Source organism: Plasmodium gonderi (genome assembly GCF_002157705.1).
Source record: "Plasmodium gonderi DNA, contig: Chr08, whole genome shotgun sequence".
Classification (NCBI taxonomy): domain Eukaryota; phylum Apicomplexa; class Aconoidasida; order Haemosporida; family Plasmodiidae; genus Plasmodium; species Plasmodium gonderi.
Window position 1 is genome coordinate 492,258 of NW_021628933.1, and position 15,761 is coordinate 508,018.

The 15,761-nt window shown below is 27.3% G+C and overlaps 5 protein-coding genes across 5 annotated transcripts; 2 read left to right on the top strand and 3 right to left on the bottom strand.

Moving 5' to 3' along the window:
- Positions 1–220: 220 nt before the first annotated feature.
- On the top strand, positions 221–2,324 carry PGO_080960 (hypothetical protein, conserved; the record flags this gene model as incomplete). Its single annotated transcript, XM_028687318.1, has 7 exons — positions 221–345; positions 561–612; positions 979–1,039; positions 1,242–1,363; positions 1,551–1,696; positions 1,941–2,046; positions 2,262–2,324. The coding sequence occupies 7 exons, from the start codon at positions 221–223 to the stop codon at positions 2,322–2,324; spliced, it is 675 nt and encodes a 224-aa protein (XP_028543119.1).
- A 498-nt stretch (positions 2,325–2,822) lies between these two features.
- PGO_080970 (50S ribosomal protein L22, mitochondrial) lies at positions 2,823–3,692 on the bottom strand (the record flags this gene model as incomplete). Its single annotated transcript, XM_028687319.1, has 1 exon — positions 2,823–3,692. The coding sequence occupies one exon, from the start codon at positions 3,690–3,692 to the stop codon at positions 2,823–2,825; it is 870 nt and encodes a 289-aa protein (XP_028543120.1).
- Positions 3,693–4,981: 1,289 nt separating this feature from the next.
- On the top strand, positions 4,982–6,824 carry PGO_080980 (hypothetical protein, conserved; the record flags this gene model as incomplete). Its single annotated transcript, XM_028687320.1, has 5 exons — positions 4,982–5,047; positions 5,293–6,047; positions 6,369–6,464; positions 6,581–6,629; positions 6,762–6,824. 5 exons carry the CDS (start codon positions 4,982–4,984, stop codon positions 6,822–6,824), a joined length of 1,029 nt encoding a protein of 342 aa, XP_028543121.1.
- Positions 6,825–7,814: 990 nt separating this feature from the next.
- PGO_080990 (inner membrane complex sub-compartment protein 1) lies at positions 7,815–9,038 on the bottom strand (the record flags this gene model as incomplete). Its single annotated transcript, XM_028687321.1, has 4 exons — positions 7,815–8,027; positions 8,266–8,340; positions 8,680–8,753; positions 8,966–9,038. 4 exons carry the CDS (start codon positions 9,036–9,038, stop codon positions 7,815–7,817), a joined length of 435 nt encoding a protein of 144 aa, XP_028543122.1.
- Positions 9,039–11,998: 2,960 nt separating this feature from the next.
- Positions 11,999–14,748, bottom strand: PGO_081000 (hypothetical protein, conserved; the record flags this gene model as incomplete). The annotated part of the gene is made up of 2 exons (XM_028687322.1): positions 11,999–12,233; positions 12,503–14,748. The coding sequence occupies 2 exons, from the start codon at positions 14,746–14,748 to the stop codon at positions 11,999–12,001; spliced, it is 2,481 nt and encodes an 826-aa protein (XP_028543123.1).
- Positions 14,749–15,761: the final 1,013 nt, after the last annotated feature.

A 15,761-nucleotide genomic window follows, 5' to 3' on the forward strand; every position in this document is an offset into this window, starting at 1 on the left:
GTGTATACATTCTTATGTATGCTTGATACACAACTGTGGGCATTTAATCCACATATACATATATACTTACGTAGTGACACACGACACACAGATAAATTTTATCTTCTAGTTGAAACTAAGGATAAAAAAATAAAATAAAAATATATCCATAAAATATATACAAATATACATGTTTTAATCTCTGTTTTAAATATATAATTAATAGACTGATAATTTTAAGATGAACTATTATTACTCTTCTGTCGGGTTGTTCCTTTTTTATTTTATATTTTTTAAAGTTCACAATTGTGTATTTGTAACAGATGGCAGTTCTATTATTTTAGAAAACGTGGGAACATCATACAAGTAATGCAAATATATAACAACTGAAATAAAGACACAATAAAAAAATGAAAAATCCCTTTGGTTTGATGAGACAAAATTGGAATAGGACAAATCTCTTCGTGTGTTTTTTCATTAATATATATTTCTCGTGAAGTGTCCATTGTATCAGCTCACTTGTGTATTCGCAACACTCCCGTTTTCTTCTTATTCCATTATACCTTTTTTTTTTCTTAAAGGCTCTTTTCTACGGATATGAAATGGGGAACCGGGTCAGGAAATCAACTAGTTGTAATGAGCTAAAAAAAAAAAAAAAATAACAATTCTCACTTAATCACCACGTTTTTTTATTCACATTTGAAAGAAAATATTTTTATTAAAAAGTGTATCAAGATTGAGAGATTTTTTTTTTTTTGTTATTTTTGCAAATTGAATTGAGATTATGCCCATAACCATGTTTTAATAAAAAAAATTTACCTTGTATTGTTCAAAGTTGTTTAATCGAGCTCAACAAATGAGTTATACCTTTGCATGTATATATAACATTTGCAATTCTGCACACTTCTTTTTACGCACTCTGCTCTGTACACTCTCATGTGCTTATTTATTTTATTTTATTGTTTTTTTTTGTTTTTTTTTTTCTTTTTTTTATGAAAGACCGCCGTAACCACAAATAAGAATGACGAAGATATATTGTGGACAGTTAATGTTTATGATGGTATAAAAGGAAAAATAAAAGAATGCTAAAATTAAAGAAAAAAAAAGATAAAACCTTTTGTATGCAGCAAATGAGGGAGAATAATACCCCATGCTAAGTTATTTTTATTTAAATATATAAATACATATATATGTATATATATACATATCCATATATACACATATGCATATATATATATATGTATTTTTTTTTTTTAATGTAGAAGTAAAAAGTTTCACGGGAAATAAAATAAAGTGCGACGAAATTGTTACTCTAAAGCATGTGAAGTCGAACGGATATTTGATAGGATCTTCACACGACTCGATACTGTCAAACAATTATGAGGTGATAATCATATGATGATGCTACATATACGTACATAGGCTTAGATATACATACAACATATATATGTGTATAAAACATATCCCTTTTTTGCTTCTAAGATTTTCCTGAATATATTTATTTCAACTGCAACATAACTGTTCACGTTTCTCATTTCTCCCCTTTCGTTGTATTATCCTTCTCCTAAAAGTTAAGTGTCCATTCGTCGAAGGAATCGGGGAAATTTCAAGTCATTTGTGAAAACAAAAAAGATAAACCTTTCTGGTTATTAGGAGAAATAATTTATTTGAAAAACATAGATCGCAATGGATATATCTCAACAAGCAAAAGTTATGAGTAATACAATGAAAAGCAAAAAAGAGGCATATAAAATGTGAATATACTTCCCCTATTTTTTTTTTTTTTTTTTTTTTTTTTTTTTATACATATGCATTTCGTGGGGACATTTACATTTTTCCACATTTTATTTTGACTAGCCTATTTCAATTTGGCTATATTGATCCAATAACTTAATCACCTCTACATTTATCGGACAACATTCCCAACCTCTTCATTTCTTATTTACAAAAAATCACAATAGGTTTAATCAGTATAATTGTCACAACTGCCCAATTTTATATCATTTGGAAGCATGCATTATGAAGTACAGTTATTCACGGGATGGACAAAAGTGGAAAGCCAAATCGGTAAGGCGACAATGCATATGCATGAATGCTTGTCAATTTGTGAATACATAAATGTTTAGAAATACATGCACATAAATGCTTGGCAAATATATGTATGCTCAAATGTTTAACAATATACAGCTTACCTGTATCCATATATGCACAATGTCATTTGTTGGTGAGAAATTTCATGATTGTACAAACCTACATAAATGAAACTGTCTTTTAATTTACAGGGCGTAATAATAACCCCACTTAAATACGACAAAGGAGAGAAGTTTAATGGTGATGAACTTTGAGGTGTCTCCCCATCACAATATAAATATTTGATTAATTTTTTTTTTTTTTTTTTTTCATATCGTTTTTATTAATTTATGTTTGTATTTATTTATTCAACCTTTTATTTATTCATCTATTTATGTATTTATTTATTTTTTTTCATATGCTACTTCTTAATGTTCTGCGAAATTCACGCAAGAATCGATCAGGCATGACATGCTCCATACATGTTAACATCAGCAGTTTTTATTTTTTCTGTGTTTATTTTTGAAAACAGACAACAAATAAAATTACCACTTTAAATTACAAATGGTGAATAAAAAAGGAATATGCATATTGTGAATATAATGTAAAGGAAAGGGGCGCAACAGAATTACAAAACATATGCCAGAATTATAGACAAAAAAAAAAAAAATAATAATAAAAAGGTCACGGGGGAGAATTGCACATATGCTTTGTTCTACCAATTTATTTATTTAATTGTTCGTTTGTTTGCTGTCTGTTTTTTTGTTTTTAAACTAAGTCGTACTTGCATCGTTGAGCAGATTTCTCTGCATCTTCAATTCTTTGGTTCTTCTTTCCTGGTTGTTGAAGTAATTCTGGATCCACGCTCGTCTAGATTTGTAGTAATCAAACTGATAGATGTTATTAAAATATCTTAACTTTTCCCTGAAGTAATATCTCGAGTTTGCACATATATATGGGTACCACTGAATTAAATTTTCTTTGTTAATTCTATTTTGATGATAATATAATCTCATATTGTGTGATAAAGCTCGAGGTACGTTCCCACGTATGAAAACTTTATGATAAAATTCTTGTATATTCATTTGTTTAATAGTGTAAGTAAATGTATTTCTATAACTTTTGACTAATCCAAAATGACCTAATGCATGATACTTAATGTATTTCATTGGAGTGTTGTAATGTATTTGTACATTGTCAATATATAACCGTGATACATCTCCATTAAATTTATGAACAATTTTGTCCTTAGAATTTAATAAAGAATTAAGGATACTGTTTACCCTTATCTGTGGTATGGATTCTAAAAATACTAGAGCATCTTCTAAATGTAACCCTTTGATCAGCCTACCGAAATTATATAAATTTCTTAAACTGATTTTTAATTGATAAACTTTAAAAGTCCAATAAACATCATCCTTTCTATTTTTTATATTTTCTTCATTTTTGTTCGGAATCTTTGGCTTTATTCCTTTTCTAATGTATCTTTTTTCATTATACCTATGAATAATTCTTCTCCTCCATTCCCAAAATCCTTTTTTCCTATAATACGGGTTTCGTAGTCTTACATTTGTGTTTATGCATTTCTTACTTGTCCAAAAAAAAATGTTTTTTGGAATGATCTTACTAAAGTTGGTAAACATAACTCCTACATGTAAGGAGAAAAAACAATTGTTATGTTGTGAGAACTTCTTTTTTTCTAATACGTGTAAAACGGTTTGCCTTCTTCTCTTTCCATGCTTTTACAAAATAATTTTTTTTTTTTTTTTTTTTTTTTTTTTTTTTTCAAAATATTTCTTCTCCCGTTTTGCTGTATCATTTTATCATATTCATGTGTACACTTACTTTCAATGTGTTTACTCACCAAGCTTAGTATTCCCCCCACTTATGACAAATCTGCCTCAGGCTTTGAAATAAATTTTACTCGCGAGGTTCTAATGCTGTGGATGCTCTTCCTCTTTTAAAAAAATTTATTTTTCTTGGCACACTTTTCCCTTCATTGTGGATACGTTAGTGTGCGTCGTTTTATTTTCACAAATGTGGATTTCTATATAAACTTTCTCGAATGTGTAGAAGCGGGGGGGAAAAAGATGTTAAATAATTATAAAATAAAAAATGTTTCTCCTCCCTTTTTTCTTTTCCCTATTTCTATCCTATTTTAACTAAATAAATGGAACTTTTGTTAACCTATTCACCTTTCTGCGCATAATAGTACTTTTTTTTTTTTTTTTTTTTCTAAATATTTTGCCTCTTTTTTTTTTAAACAGTGTTGCCTAATTAAAACTTCGAAACGGATTAAACAGATCATTTATGTTATATGCCTTTTTATCATACATACGAATGCGTCACCGTTATATATATATATATATATATATATATATATATATATATATATATATATATCAATTTAAAAAAAAAAAAAGAATTGATAAAATTTTAAAACTCCTTTTTCCTTCTTAAGTTGAGAAGCCAAATAGTAAATCATTTTTCCACTACGTGAGTTCTCTCTATTCATTTCGCTGCACTCAGTTGAATTCAATTCACATTCATGTCTCTTTCGCATCGTGGAATTGTTCTCCACGAGGTAAGTAAAAATAAAGACAAGTTTTTTTTTTTTTTTTTTTTCCAAGCATTCATCTAAAATAGACAATTGGAGGAATTATTACAAAGTCATTATAGCAAGTCTTGAGGGGGGATACATAAACAATGCGTTACTCAGCTAGTTTGTAATTTTCCCCTCCTTGTTTGATGGAAAAAAAAAAAAAAAAAAAAAAAAAAAAACATACATACATACATGAACATATACACACATATACATGCTTACATTTTGACCATTCCATAAATTACTCTAGGATGTACTTAATTTTACAAGGGAATCGCCATAGCATAGCACACCTTGGAAAATAAGAACATTTTTTTTTTCTCTCGCAAAATGGATCTGAAAAATGCTGAATGCATTTGGGACGCCCTAAACGATTTGCACAAAAATGATAAGCAGGTGAAGCAATACAGTCACAGAAAAATTCTGAGGCAACAGAAATGTTGATGTGATAACAATGTCTCTTTTAGCTCCGTAGTATGTAATAGTTTTTTCAGTTAGGAATGCAAAAGTATACTCCTTTGAAAAGACAATATTCAGAGCATAAGCAAGAACATACAATAAATAATAAATTACCTTTTTTTTCTTTTTTTTCTTTTTTTTCTTTTTTTTTTTTTTTTTTTTTTCTTGAATCCCACATTTAGGCGTATGAAAAATTCATGAATAAACATATGAAAAAAATAAATGAACATAAAGTAATAAAACCCAAGTTCTGCTTCTGCATCGTGACAGATGTGGAAAAAGTTTCTATCAAAACAAAGTCCAATGAATTTAAAGAAAAATTATGTGATTATTTTATTTATGTATATTACAGTAGTAAGATGAAAGAGCCCATTCTGCCGAAGGATTTTATTAACAATTTAGATGAAATAAATTATGATTACATTTTTATAAGTACCTGTAAAATCAAAGGGGAAAGTTCAAGAGATATGTATGCAGAAGCAGTTATTCATTCTACAATATATAAACATTTCCATAATACTTATTTTAAAAATAAAATTTTGTATAAAATATTAGAAACATTAAATAACACAGAAAAAATACTTAGAAGTGATATAAGTATAAATACAAAATTTTTTCAATATAAAGATTTAGGATATACACCTAAAACTAAACATTTTTTAAATTCTCATTGTGTAGACAGTGAATTAGGCCAAGGGAACATTGAACCGATGGATGAAAATGATATAAAATTTTACAACATAGTAAATGAAAAACAGATCAATAGTAATAATAAAAGAGAGGAAGAACAAAATGAAATAAAAATACACGATTCATCTATTGATATAATGAATGACATACAATCAGTTAAAACGACCAAAACAGGGAAAGTTGACAGATGTGAAGAGCGCAACATTCCAAGACAGGTGAAATCGTATCACTACACAGTTATTGACAGGTTAAAATGAGAAAAATACAGGAAAAAGGGAAAAATGGACAAATTTGAAAAGAAAAAAAAAATAAATAAGTAAATAAACAAGTAAATAAACAAGTAAATAAACAAGTAAATATATAAGTAAATAAATATGTAAATAAATAAATATGTAAATAAATAAATATGTAAATAAATAAATATGTAAATAAATAAATATGCAAATAAATAAATAAACGCTGAGGTATAAATCTTTCCTTTTCATCCCACCTTTTCTTATCAGGCAAGACACATTATATATTTATTTATTTTATTATTACTTTTTTTTTTTCTTTTTTTTCAAAACAGATACCTTCACATCATCTTAACGTTCAATAGTATTTCTTACAATGATTTGGAAATTTTGAAAAAAAACAACACTATAGAGATATACGTTTCTACCAAGTAATTCTGTGCACAACAAACTTTCAAAGCAGTTGTACCTGCCTTGCGATCTCTCACGTCATGCATGCATACATACATACATACAACATAAATTTTTTCCCCGTTTTTTTTGACAGACCCGACGAATGCATGACTTTAAACTTCAAGCAAAAATTAAGTGATAACGTATGGCCCCTCATCCCGTGCCAATTTTTGCTTACACATGTACATGTGCACTTTTGCTTTTCATTCGCATGTGCTCATACTGAACATCTTATCAAAAAATGTATTTTTTTTTTTTTTTTTTTTCCTGCACAGATTAAAGCATACTTCAATGAAAAATGTCTCAAATTAACCATCAGCGTCGAGTTGCTATACTGAAAAGAATTTTTTTTTTTTTTACAACCATTGAGAGTTGTAAAAATTATAAACGATGAGAATTTAATTTTTTCGACATCTTCCACTTTTACCAATGTACCATTTTTTTTCATTTTCATAAACTTTTTTCCCCACCGCATTTGTCCATTTCACTCGTTCATACTTTGACTATTTTGGTGCTTTTTCCCATTTGTCCTTTTTCTCAAGTGTGCTATTTCTGCCACACCGATTTTGTCTTGTTTGTTTTCCGCCATGCGTTTCGCAGTTTTATTTTATTACTAATATTGTTATTACTATTGTTATAACTATTGTCGCTACTATTGCTATTATTTTATTATTTTTTTGTAAAGACATATATCACCATTTTAAACATTAATTATTCACTTATGCAAAAAAAAAAAAAAAAAAAAAAATAGTCGGTTGTATGAAAATATAATTCGTCGAAGCTTATATTTTCATCATTTGCAGAAAACAAAAAAATAAACTGACCAAAAAATTTCAAATCAGTTTTATTTAAAAATATTTCAAGAAAAAAAAAAAAAAAAAAAAAAAAGGCTATTGATCAATAAGAGAGGAGGGGGGGGGGAAAGCAAAACTCTTCCTTGAAAATTAAAGAAAATCATCGAAAATTTTGTGCAAAAACTATCGAAAAATTGCTGCGGAAATTCATGTCTTCTTTAAGAGATACACACACGCATATACATAACGAGTGTACGTATTTGTGTATATATATGTATATATACATATATATGCATCGTTTTGCTTACCCATGCATGTATGTCGAAACCATAGCATTCGGGTAAAAAACAGGAATTATTGGTGAAAGTGGTGAAGTGAAATGAGAACATGAAATGTGAACACGTTAAATGCAAAAAAAAAAAAAAAAAAAACGTCAAAGAAATGGTGAGTATCTGAATTCGGAAATACTTCTCATAAATTTGCCAAAAGGGAAGGTGCTAAATGTAACTGATTTAAAAGCATTAATTCATAAAGTTATGAATTTTTCTTGTATTCCCTCATAATAAAGATAAATATATTTTTTTCTTTTATATTTCCAAATTTTATAGGGATACAATTGCCACTGTCGTCTAAATGTAAAGCAAGACAACAGTTGTCATTTATCAAATTTGCTTGAGTTTCTACACGCTTCAATTGTTCTTCTCCATATAACAAAGATCGAATGTCGCTAAAGTTTATCATTCTCACCTGTAGAAATGTTTATAGTGTAAAAGGATGACGATGTGTTTACATAGAACGGTCTTATAAGCTTGCCCATTTTTTTTCACATATATGAACCTTTTGTTGCTCTTATTGTGCTAATGTATGAACAAACACACATGCATATGTGAGCATAAGCATAGGTCACGCATTATAAAAAAAGGACGATTAAATGATTATCAACATAGGATAAAACATGAAAAACAAATGGGCTAAAATTAATTACTTTCTGATGGCAAGATATGCATAAGGTTTTTTCATTGAAATTCGCTTGTAAGTTACACGGTAATTTTGTACCATCCTATATAACAAAAAAGGGGGGAAAAAAAAAAAAAAAAAAAAAAAAAAAGTATATTTCTATATATGTATGTACGTACTTATGCGTGTAACCGTATATATGTGTAATGCTATATGGGTAAACCCATGTGACTATGGTTAAGAAGATTGAAAGGCTTCTTATTAGGGTGTTTACAAAACATTGTATTACATTTTCGAAAAAAAAAAAAAAAAAAAAAAATTGCACACACTTTGTACACACAAAAATGAGGAAAAAAAAAAAAAAAAAAATAAAAACGAAAACAAATAAACAGCTATACAACACTTTTATGGGTAATCCAACTAAAACATGTAATTTATTTACTTGTAGTAAAACAACTATTTGAATGTTGTTCTTTAGTCGCTTTTTAAATTCGTTTGTCTCATCATTAGAAAACGCTAGTAAAAGGAGCGAAAAAAAAAAAAAAAAAAAAAAGGAATAATGCATAAATTGCACATACAAAATAAAAAATGTGCACATATATACATGCACAAGTTTGTACACAAAATATACATATATATTTGTTCGCTTCAAATTTCCGATGAAACATGCTATGGAGAGGGGTTCATTTTTTTCCCTCAAAATTGAATATAATTCTAGGTATTATTACTTTCCAATATTTCATCATCATTTAAATATTTTTGATTTTCTTCTAGGGAACAACAAGACACAATATTCCCCATTTTTCTGCTTAAGTGTTTCTTTCAAATGTGTAATTTGTGTAGAAACAACAATTTTAATTTTGCTTTGAATTAGGTGTAAATGGTTGTAAACATATGTTTGTATATATGTGTGTGTGTTTGTGTAAATATACACTTTTTTTTTTTTTTTCTTCCCTTAGGGTACAATTTTCCTAGGAGGAATTATCACATATATTAAAAAAAAAAAAAAAAAAATAAGAGGCAGGGAGAGAGGGAGAAAGAGAGAGAGAAAGAAGAAGAAAAAAAAAAAAAAAAAAAGAAAAAAAAAAGCAAAGGTTTATTACATAAAAGGATAATTACGTGATACCCCTAGTATTTCTTTTTCCACTAGAAATATATTTTAATTATGGCCAAAATAATTAAGTAACCGAGCAGAAACGAGAATAATAATTAGTGATAGATAGATATATATATATATATATTACACACACTTTATATTTTTAATTAAACACACAATATATATGTAAAACTAATCATAGGATGCAAAATTTACAAACGAAATTATCCATTGCTTTTAAGCATGTTTCACAAAATGGGTATAAGAATGTCTGATCTTTTTTTAATTATATATATTTTTTTTTTTTTTTTTTTTTTCTTAATCTTTTTATTTTCCTCTTATTTCTTATTATTTTCCTAAATTACATATAATAGAAAAAAAAAAAAAAAAAAAATAAGAGTGGCTATTTAAAATTCTCATTCACCACTACTATTTGTGTAATTAGAAATTTATGTAATTCCTTATATTTTTTTTTTTTTTTTTTTTTTTTGTTTAACGTGAAAAAAAAAAAAAAGAAATGTGCATTATTTCTTTAGGACTTACTGGCTACTCCTTTTTTTTTTTTTTTTTTTCTTCTTTTTTCACATTCTTCCCGCCCTTAACATTTTTACTTTCCATTTAGGAAAAAGTAGTGAAAAAAAATACTTGTGTATGTAAACAAGCAAGATAAGGAAAAAATTCTATACTAAATTTATTCATAAGAATTGATATATAATCTTATGAGTACAAAAGAACGAAGAATGGAAAGGGCAGTCTTTTTTTTTTTTTTTTTTTTTCTTTTTTTGTTTAATTTATTATATTTTTTTTTTCCCATATTTGCATTAAAATGGTGTGTAATATTCATTTGACATTTGTTTGGTATGTGCAAAGTGTATTTAAGAATGGTATGTGCATATAATATCCCTCTTTCCTGGAAAGACAGAATTTTAAATAATTTTTTATAGAGGGCTATATTCTGGCTATGATTTTGATTAATCCTTTTACTATGTGCATAATCATGCTTATGAGTAGGATATTAATTTTTATTTTCATTTGGGTTTTTAACTTTGCTTCAAATATGTTTTATATAAAAAAAAGAAAAAAAAAAAAAAAATGCTACAAAAGTTCAAGAACGATGATGTGGACTATAGTAATTTCCCCTTTTCGTTGTAACATTCTGGGCAGGAATTTTTCCCATTCACACTTGCCTTTCTTTTTTTTTTTTTTTTTTTTATCCTTATTCTTATAAGTATGACCTCAAGAAAAAGAAGAAAAAAAAAAAAAAAAAAAAATGCGTTCAAATGTGTTGTAATTATGCTTATGCTTGTTTATACCTATTCGTGTGTATACTTATATTAAAACATCACACACAAGTTTTTTAATTATAGTAAAACTGCCTTTTAAATGTAAATGCTATAAAAGCGCGACAAGAAAATTTCCACTTGTCCAAAAAAAATAAAATAAAGCAAAGCAGAGTGAAGCAACGTAAAGCAAAATAATCGTGCAATTTATCTGCAAATTTATGCGCACTTAAAATTTTACTACTTGGCATTAGCAATTTTTTCTGAGTAAACAATTAAAAAAAAATATATACATGCGCATGTTCTCTTATGCACTAAGTGAATACAACGCCATACGTTTAAAATTGCATATTTATTGATGGGTGTAGAAGAGGCTGATGCTTAACTTAGCAGTAACTTTTTATACCTCAATTCAGGGAAGTAATTTATATGAAAAAAAAAAATTGACATAGAACAGAATAACATATAGGATAATTAAAGTCACACTATTTTCGCCATACTATTGTTATTATTGCAAATATATGCATGCTAACCAAGCAAGACATGAAAATTAGTGACTCTTTAGAAAAAATAGAAACACAAAAAGTTCAACAAGTATAGTCAAATGGAATACTTAACTTGTGCACCATATATGAAGAAAGATTGCAAACAGGGTTAAAAAAAAAAAAAAAAAAAAAAAATCTTGAATAATTTATCAACAAGATTACGTAAACAATGTGTACAATTGGAAAAGAGCGTCCAAAAGAACACTATGTGCAATAATTTTTTTTAAGAAAAAAATTAATAGTTCTATCTATCCCCCCCCCCCCCCCAAATTGAATTAAATCCATTTTGTCATTCAAGACATGACCATATTTTTTATTGATATTATATAAGATTACACTTTATGATTTTCTTATATGCATACCAAATTGTGTTAAAAGATATTCAGGGAAATTAAATATATGGGGTGTAAAAGGAAAAGATTAAACAAATTGTGAATGCATCTGATATGGATGTAAAACAAAAAAAAAAAAAAAAAAAAAAAAAAAACGCAAATGTTCTCAACAAATCTTTGGGAAAGTTAATAAGACACCTGCACGTGTAGTTCCTTCGCAATTTCGCTCCAAGTTCTCATTTTTCTGATACACACTGGTAAGATGAAATGACAAAACGAATGTTGCACACACGCATGCATACATAGATATAGATACATGTATGTGTGTACGCATCTATATATATATATATATATATATATATATATATATATATATATATATATATATATGTATATATATATATATGTATATGTATTGCCTAAAATGCTCTTGCAAAAAGGCAATATAATACTAGAAACCGCTAATCTGGATAGCTACGTAAGCGAAATACTCAACCTCTTGACATGCCTATTCCATATTAACACAAGAAGCAAAGAGCACAAAAAATATTCTATAAAAATCAAAATAATTGCAAAGATTTGTGCCAAATTTTTCCTTGTATATTTCAACAAATTTTATAAGTATTATGTTTATGCTCTTTTTCTGTTCCATATATTTTTCGTCATTTTCTAATACCACATTCTTATATATTTTCTTATACTTTATATCGTGCATTTGGTCATTAATTATGTCTCTATCGTAGCTATAAGGAAAGGGGAGGAAAAAAAAAAAGTGATGTGATGCTGGGTGAGATGGAAAATAATGAACCAGAAATGTGCACAATGGGCATGTGAATTCGAATCGATGCCAGTAGATACTCAGGTGAATCGGATATGCAAACTTAAAATTGCTATTTAAATATATACTCATCAATGAGTAAGTCTAATTGAACACAAAAGAATAAAAGACTGTTTGTAATAGGTAAGATGGGGGGTTGGGGAAAGAGAAATTTTCTGTATACTGCTGTCTTACTTGGAAAACAACTTGAAGATATAGAGGAGGGATTCAACTTTGTGATCATAGAAGAAAACAGAAAGAAGGAAGGAAAAGATAAAATAACTCTTGGGTATGTTTCTTAGGGAAAGTCCATTGAAATAAGTATTTTTATACTTTTGAAAAAAGTAGGTATTCTCCCTAAAATGTTGTGTGAGGAGGCTAAGAATATGGGTTGATTTATAGTTATTATAAAAGATGATAAAAATTAATGGTTTCATAATTTTGTAACTTGAATAGGAATATGTTAAAAATATTTCGATTCTTTTTTCAAAGGAAATGATAGGTAATAAATAAATGTAAAAAAGTTTTATAAATATTGGATCATAATTTGATGAATGCATTAAACTTTTAGCAACATTAACAACAACATTTTTATTGTATGTAATATCGTTATATGTATTTTTATGAATATTTTCAATATTGGGAAGATTTGATAATTTTTCTTTTTTTTGTTCCTTTTTTGTTGTATTTATATCATCGTTTACAATTTCTTCATTTGCTTTTGTACTCAAGTTATTTTCTAATTCATTTCCTTCAATTAGATCCTTCTCATGTTCCATTACACTGATGTCTACACTCTTTATATCATTCATCTTTGCATCTTCCAGTATGGGAAAGTCAATATCTTTTATATTCCTTTGAATTCTTTTGCTTCTAATTTTTTCATTCAATTCTTTTAATGGATGGATATCATGTAATTCACTAAGAGAAGGTAAACTGTGAACCATTCCCTCTGTGCAATTAATGTATAAATTCATAAATTCATCCAAATATAAATCTTTTTCATTATCATCCTCTTCATCGGACAGTTGCTTATCACCCAAATACTTTTTCTGAACTGCATGCTCACTTAAATCCGTATTATCACTCTTATTCGAGTCACTACTATATAGGCTATTAAGATATTCATTCGTTTTTTCTTTCTCCTTTTTCCTCAGATTTAGTAATCTTTTTAGTTCTCTCTCATCATTTTTGTTCAACTGATAATTTGCATTACCAACAGAGGATTCATCATATAGGAGCGTGCTGCCTTCTTCAGGTTTAAATACGTTCACATTTCTAATTAAAAAAATGGCATTACTTTGATTTATTGCACAAGATGAAGTATTCAATGCGACCTCTTGCAAGTCTGTGTCCTTTTTCTGCAATTCTGAACCCATCTGCTCCTTCCTAAGTGCTACCGGATCAGGGGCCACGTCTTGTGGTACCGGAGCTTGGAGAATAAGGTCTGGTTGACAGTTATAAATATGAAAAAGCAAAAGTTTCAATTTTAATTCATAAAAGTAATAGTACGGATAAAGGGAACAAATAAGTTGATCTATAACAACTAAAAGTTTTACTATATTTTTTATATTGTATAAAATATAAATATCTAAATATATACTATGTATGGGTAAGTTAACCCTGGTACATTGTTCTATTAAATGTTTTAGTGACTTTTCTAATGATTTTGAATATTCATAATTAAATAATTTAAAAAAATGAATCAACATTTCTTCATCAGTTTCTTTATACATTGCTATTTTTTTATTTGATTTTAATTCATTTAAGAGTTCTTCTTTCGATTTGTTCGATTGGTTAACTTCTAAATATTGTTTCTCTACTGAAATTTGGATTAAAAGATTCCTGATTAGAATAATAAAATCTTTGATATGATAATATAAATGATCAACATAGGTAAAAAAGGGACCTTTAGGTGTGTAGATATATTTATATTTTTCTAACTGTTTTAAATTATTATTAGACATTAAAAGATTAAAAATGTGCAAACGTGCATCCATACAATTTAATCTAATATTTTTAAAAATAAATAAAAGTATTTTCAAATGCATGTAACTATGATAAAATTTCTTCCCTCCTTTATAAAAAAATAAATTTACTAAATTTAGTATTCTTTTTAAATATAACAATCTTTTTGATAATCCAGACAAAACAACAAACAACAACTTCCCTGCATTTTGAAAAGATTCTAGGTTGTTATCTAGTAGCAGTTCTATAATTGTTGATTCCATATTTATATAATAAGAAAAGTCAATTTTATTATTTTTCCATTCGTTATATCCTCCATATAACTCTTTGTAATTTTTACGTTTTCTTGTAGCACTAGTACGTACTTTCTCCCCTTCATTCGATTCTTCTAATTTATCTGATACATCTTTTCCATATTCACCAGATTCATCTTCATCCGCGTCTACATTTACCTCTCTCGATTGTTCAATCATCTTTTTTTTTTTTTTTTTTTTTTTTATTTCTGTTTTGGATATTTTTCTCTAATTTTTCCAAGTGAAATTTGTGTCTCATTCACACAATATCTTCTATTTCCTGTTAGCTGTCAAATGGTGTATCCTCAAACAGATGAACAATCGTTCATATATATATATACTGTCACTTACATGTGAGATATAGGAAAATTAATACTACTTGTTGGTGATAAGTTTTACAAACAACTTCATGCATAAGCAAATGTTATTGGGCAAGAAAGACTTCAAAAATGCATGTTCTCACATTTTCTTCGAATACTTTGAATGTAGAACGTGTTATACCATGTTTTGAAATATTTATCTAATCATCCATTTTTTGTTTTCAAAGGTATTCTTCATTTATTCCTTGTTTTTAATTAAGATGTACATTATGTGGTGAATGTGCAAAAAAAAAAAAAAAAAAAAAAAAGTTTGTGCAACAGAATATTCAATAAAAAGAAGAAAACTTCATGCCACTGTTTTATAACTTGTATGAATATATTCAAATATATTTCTGTGCATGTGTATACATTATTCTGTAGGATGTGTGTTAAATATAACTTTGGCCTTTTTTTTTTTGACAATTTAATTATAGAAAAAATTCGTATATCACGGTGTGGTTGCTAGCTGTACGAATTTACAGAAAAATGAAATTGTAAAAAAAAAAAAAAAAAACAAAGCAGAGAAAAAAAAAAAAAAAAAAAAAAAAAAAAAATTAAAACAGAAACAGAAATGACGAGAAAGGATATATTAGTTGAAACTAATAAGAAAAGTTATCTTTTTGTTGTTATTTATTTTTTTTTTTCTGTTATGTCGAAAATTAACGGACATTACATATTTATGTAAATGGGGGAGGGAGGCGAAATTAAATTTGCATTAATGAAATAAAATTTGTTTATTTTTCAAAATTTTACATTATCACTCGTGTTTGCGTGTTTAGTCGTGGTTATTTTGTATGTATTTTGTTTGTACTTTATATATATATTTTTTATGTA